The 3,915-nt window shown below is 47.5% G+C and overlaps 2 protein-coding genes across 2 annotated transcripts; both read left to right on the top strand.

Moving 5' to 3' along the window:
* Positions 1 to 207: 207 nt before the first annotated feature.
* On the top strand, positions 208 to 2,172 carry TEOVI_000138900 (ABC1 protein, putative; the record flags this gene model as incomplete). The annotated part of the gene is made up of 1 exon (XM_067224622.1): positions 208 to 2,172. One exon carries the CDS (start codon positions 208 to 210, stop codon positions 2,170 to 2,172), a length of 1,965 nt encoding a protein of 654 aa, XP_067080723.1.
* A 601-nt stretch (positions 2,173 to 2,773) lies between these two features.
* Positions 2,774 to 3,382, top strand: TEOVI_000138800 (uncharacterized protein; the record flags this gene model as incomplete). Its single annotated transcript, XM_067224621.1, has 1 exon — positions 2,774 to 3,382. One exon carries the CDS (start codon positions 2,774 to 2,776, stop codon positions 3,380 to 3,382), a length of 609 nt encoding a protein of 202 aa, XP_067080722.1.
* Between the last annotated feature and the right edge of the window lie 533 nt (positions 3,383 to 3,915).

Raw genomic sequence — 3,915 nt, 5'->3', positions numbered from 1 at the left:
TGTGTGTGTGTGTGTGTGTATGGGGGAGGGGGAACGAAAAGAAAATACTTACTGCACGCCACCTTTCCATTTGGTTTCTGTATAGCGAAGAGGAAGTGAGGGCAAAGTGGAGGTAAACAAGAGCAAGGTGTTTCTCAGTCAGAGACGTGAGGGGGTAGAGGGACGCTCTTTTTTCCCCCTAATTTATAGTGGTGGAGTCGGTGAAAGATGACGCTATGGAGTGCGACGCGTATGTTTAAGCGTACATCTACCCGTTTCAGTGCTTCCATCACTCAGTGGCTCTACATGAACTGCAGGAACCGTTGTTTCTCTCAGTGCTCGGCTTCCATGCGGAGGGGGTCACGTGCACTTGCATGGGGACGACGGATGCTCCTTTGCGCAGTCGCTGTTACCACCTCTTACGTCTTCATTGATTATGCAACCGCTCAGTCAATTACTCGTTCCATGCGGGCATTAATCACAACGGCACGCGTAGTATACATGTACAAGGGGGCAACACCCGAAACATCTGAAGAACGTTCTAACCTTCACCGTGCAGCCGCTTTGTCGCTTCTTAACCTTTGTTTGAGGAATGAAGGACTTTACATAAAGTTGGGGCAGTCACTAACGGCTATGAACCACATATTGCCATGGGAATACATCGATGTTCTCACCGTTTTGTTAGATAGAGCTCCGGTTGTGCCCCTCGATGAGGTCCGTAGAATCATCCAGGAAGAGACGGGAAGGTCATGTGAAGAGCTGTTCGTTCGTTTCGACCCCAATCCCATAGCATCCGCCTCAATTGCACAGGTGCACCGGGCTCTGATGCAGCCGTCGGATCCAATACAGTCCCCAGTGGAAGTTTGTGTAAAGGTGCAGAAACCCCATATTCGGCGTCAAGTGTTTTGGGACCTTCAAACGTACCGTTTTGTTTTGCATGTACTGGGCGCTGCATTTAATATACCCGTTGCTTGGGTGAAGGAAACTGTCGTTGAAGGCATCCGCCGTGAAGTGGACTTTTCCATAGAGGCGAGAAATGCTACTCGTATACGACAGGATTTTGCAGACCGCAGGGATTTGTATGTGCCGGAGGTGTATGGGGATCTTGTTACCCCTCGGCTACTTGTGATGGAGTGGGTAGATGGAGTGAAATTGGTCGACGTGGTGGCTGTGCGGGAGCAATTTGATGAAGTGAAGGTTCTCCAAACCGTCTTCGGTGCCTTCGGTGACATGATTTTTAAGAGCGGCTTCGTGCATTGTGATCCTCATGGGGCAAACATTCTTGTGCGTCCACAACCATATCCAATGGAAGAGGAGGCGTCTGGAAAGTCGAAGGAGTTGAGGCAGCCAGGTGGGAGGTGTTGCAACCCGCAGGTCGTTTTGTTGGATTTCGGGCTGTGCTGCCCCGAATCAGAGCGGTTCCGCCTTGAGTACGCTCTTCTGCTCAAGGCGATGATAATGCAAGACATGGTGACGGTGAGGAAAATAGTTTATTCGTGGGGTGTCGACGACGAAAAAACATTTTCAACCCTTCAGTTGCGTAGGTCTTACGCATCCCTTCACCGAAGGAACTGTGGTGAGATGACAAGGGAGGAGGCAATGCACATGCACAATGAAGAGAGGGAGCGCATTATGAATGTGCTGAAGAGGGAGGAACAGTTACCCTGTGAATTAGTCCTAGTTGGAAGAAGTATTGATATTCTTCATGGGGTTAATCGTCTGTATGGTGGGCTTGTGAACCACATGAGGGTTTTTGGTCGCCGTGCAGTTTCAGCACTGGGTCGTCTTAATACATATGAAGATATTCAGCTCTACTTAACGCATCTCGTTGGCCTTTCCAACGGTAATGCAGGAGAAGAGGCAATTCCGCCGTGTTGTAGTGGCAAACTCTTGTCTTTATTTGACCCTACACTCGAGCACCAACGGCGTGAAGAGGCCGCAGCCGTTCTTAAGTTTCGAAGTGGGGTAACCGCTGCTTTTCGTTACCGAGTCTGGGAGGGTATTATCTCTTTACTGATGTTGTTTCAGTTTGAGCTGGCACTCCTCTTTTTGGATGCCTACCACATGTTCATTCGGTGGTACAGCAAAGTGTTTGAAGTATCCATTTGGAACTGGATGGATGCGCGTTGGCAGAGGTTCATAAAGGCGGGGTGTTGTGGGAAGAAGGAAAACAAGTTTTATTCCATACGGTAATTTTGACGATAAGTTGTTTCTAAATTTGTAGGGTGAAAGTCCATGAAAGGTGACTCACCTTACACGAGTATAATTATTCTGAACCCCGTGGGTTGTCGCGGTTTAATTTTTTTTATTTTGCATAAGAGTACTGATATTTACAACTTCTATAAGTGCTTAACGTTGATTCTGAGGTTCTTCGTAGTACTTTATCCTTCTTGCACTCCTGCTACTTACTTGTCATATCTTACATCGTATATCATGCGCGCTGCCATACACTTGTCCATTCTCTTTGTGTGTGTGTTTTGCGTTTGTATGTGTTCATTGTCGCTCCTGTTATTATTATTGCAGCTATAGTTTGATGCGGTTTTCGTTCTACCGTCAACGCTATCTCGAATTTTGTTGCTGTTGCTGTAGAAAATACGTTATTTTTCCCTTCCCTGAAATTGCGAGGCTCTAGGCATTTGTTGTTGCTTCTCTTATTTGTCAGGCTTGACACTCCTCCTTAAATTGCTGTACGGGACTGGGGCCCATCAGACCATTTGCCGTTTGAAAGGAAGGTAACAAAAAAAAGGAGGAAGGAAGTACACAATCACATTGGATAGAGCAGAAAGAGAGAGGAATGAAAAGATATATTCAACACAAGGAAAGTCTACCCGCGCAAGTGGGCATAAAGCGATACCGCACCACGGCAGCAGAGGGCGCCACCCTTGCATCGTCCACCGCACATGGAGGTGATACGGCGGAACTGGTAGATCGTGGTATCGAGAGCGGAGTGTGCCACGAACATGAAGAGTCAAATGGGGGCAACGTACAGAGTGTGGAGAAAAGAACTCCCTCACTAGAGCCGACATGCGCCGACAGTGACAGCAGCTCTGAAAACGAAGATGATTATGACGAGTTAAATAAGGAAAGATTGCGGCTCGAGCAGATGCAACGGGATAAGAAACAAACTGAGGACAGAAAGGGCTCGATCGGTGGGAGCGCCACTGGTACTTTCTCACCTCGGTCAGAGAAGATGGGAATTGCCGGAAACGGCAACAGTGCTGTGGGAGGGGTTTCCTCATACAATCATGACGTTTTATTCCGTGGTGGTAAGTGGAGGGATAAGAATCACGAACCTGCTGAGAGTGAATCGAAGAAGAAGAAAAAGGAAAAGTGGGAGGCAGTTGTGAATGACACGCAGCGTTCCGCTGCGTACCAGCACTTTATGAAAAGTTACTTTAAGTGAAGGGAAGCGGACGTATACTCTCGCATTCGTGACATGGAGGGGTTCCGTGCAACGCTATTTTTTAAAAAAAATGGTTGGGGTGTTAAGACCGCTTAAACGGTCTTTTGTCGTACCATGCGAGTAAAATTATTCTCGGTTGGCGGCCGGTGTGTCTTCGGTGTTCCGGAGGTTGGTCCCATCTGCTGCATCTTTCTTTTGGATGAGCACTCCCAATTTCACTGAGTTACTTCCACGTGTCCACGTGTTGATGAATGGTGGCTGTGTCTTTTCTCCAACGTAGCGTTTAGTGCGCTGAATGCTGCTCTTTCAGGCGGTGTGTGACGAAGTTGTTCTTTCATTTGGTAGTGTATATTTCGTGCTTACCATGTGACCCCTCACGTGCTTCGGAAGTTTTCATTTGTCTAATTCTGTTGGGGAGCTTTGTGTGTGTGGTTGGTGTTCCTGGTATACTGACATATCGAATGGCGGCAAAGGAAGCCATGGAAACAAACTTATTCACAACTGTATGCCAATATACATTTAAATCTATATCC

The sequence above is a fragment of the Trypanosoma equiperdum genome, assembly GCF_001457755.1.
Source record: "Trypanosoma equiperdum strain OVI genome assembly, contig: ctg_355, whole genome shotgun sequence".
In the NCBI taxonomy this organism is placed as follows: Eukaryota; Euglenozoa; class Kinetoplastea; order Trypanosomatida; family Trypanosomatidae; genus Trypanosoma; species Trypanosoma equiperdum.
Note: the sequence above shows the minus strand (reverse complement) of the source record. Positions and strands in the feature narration are given on the sequence as shown.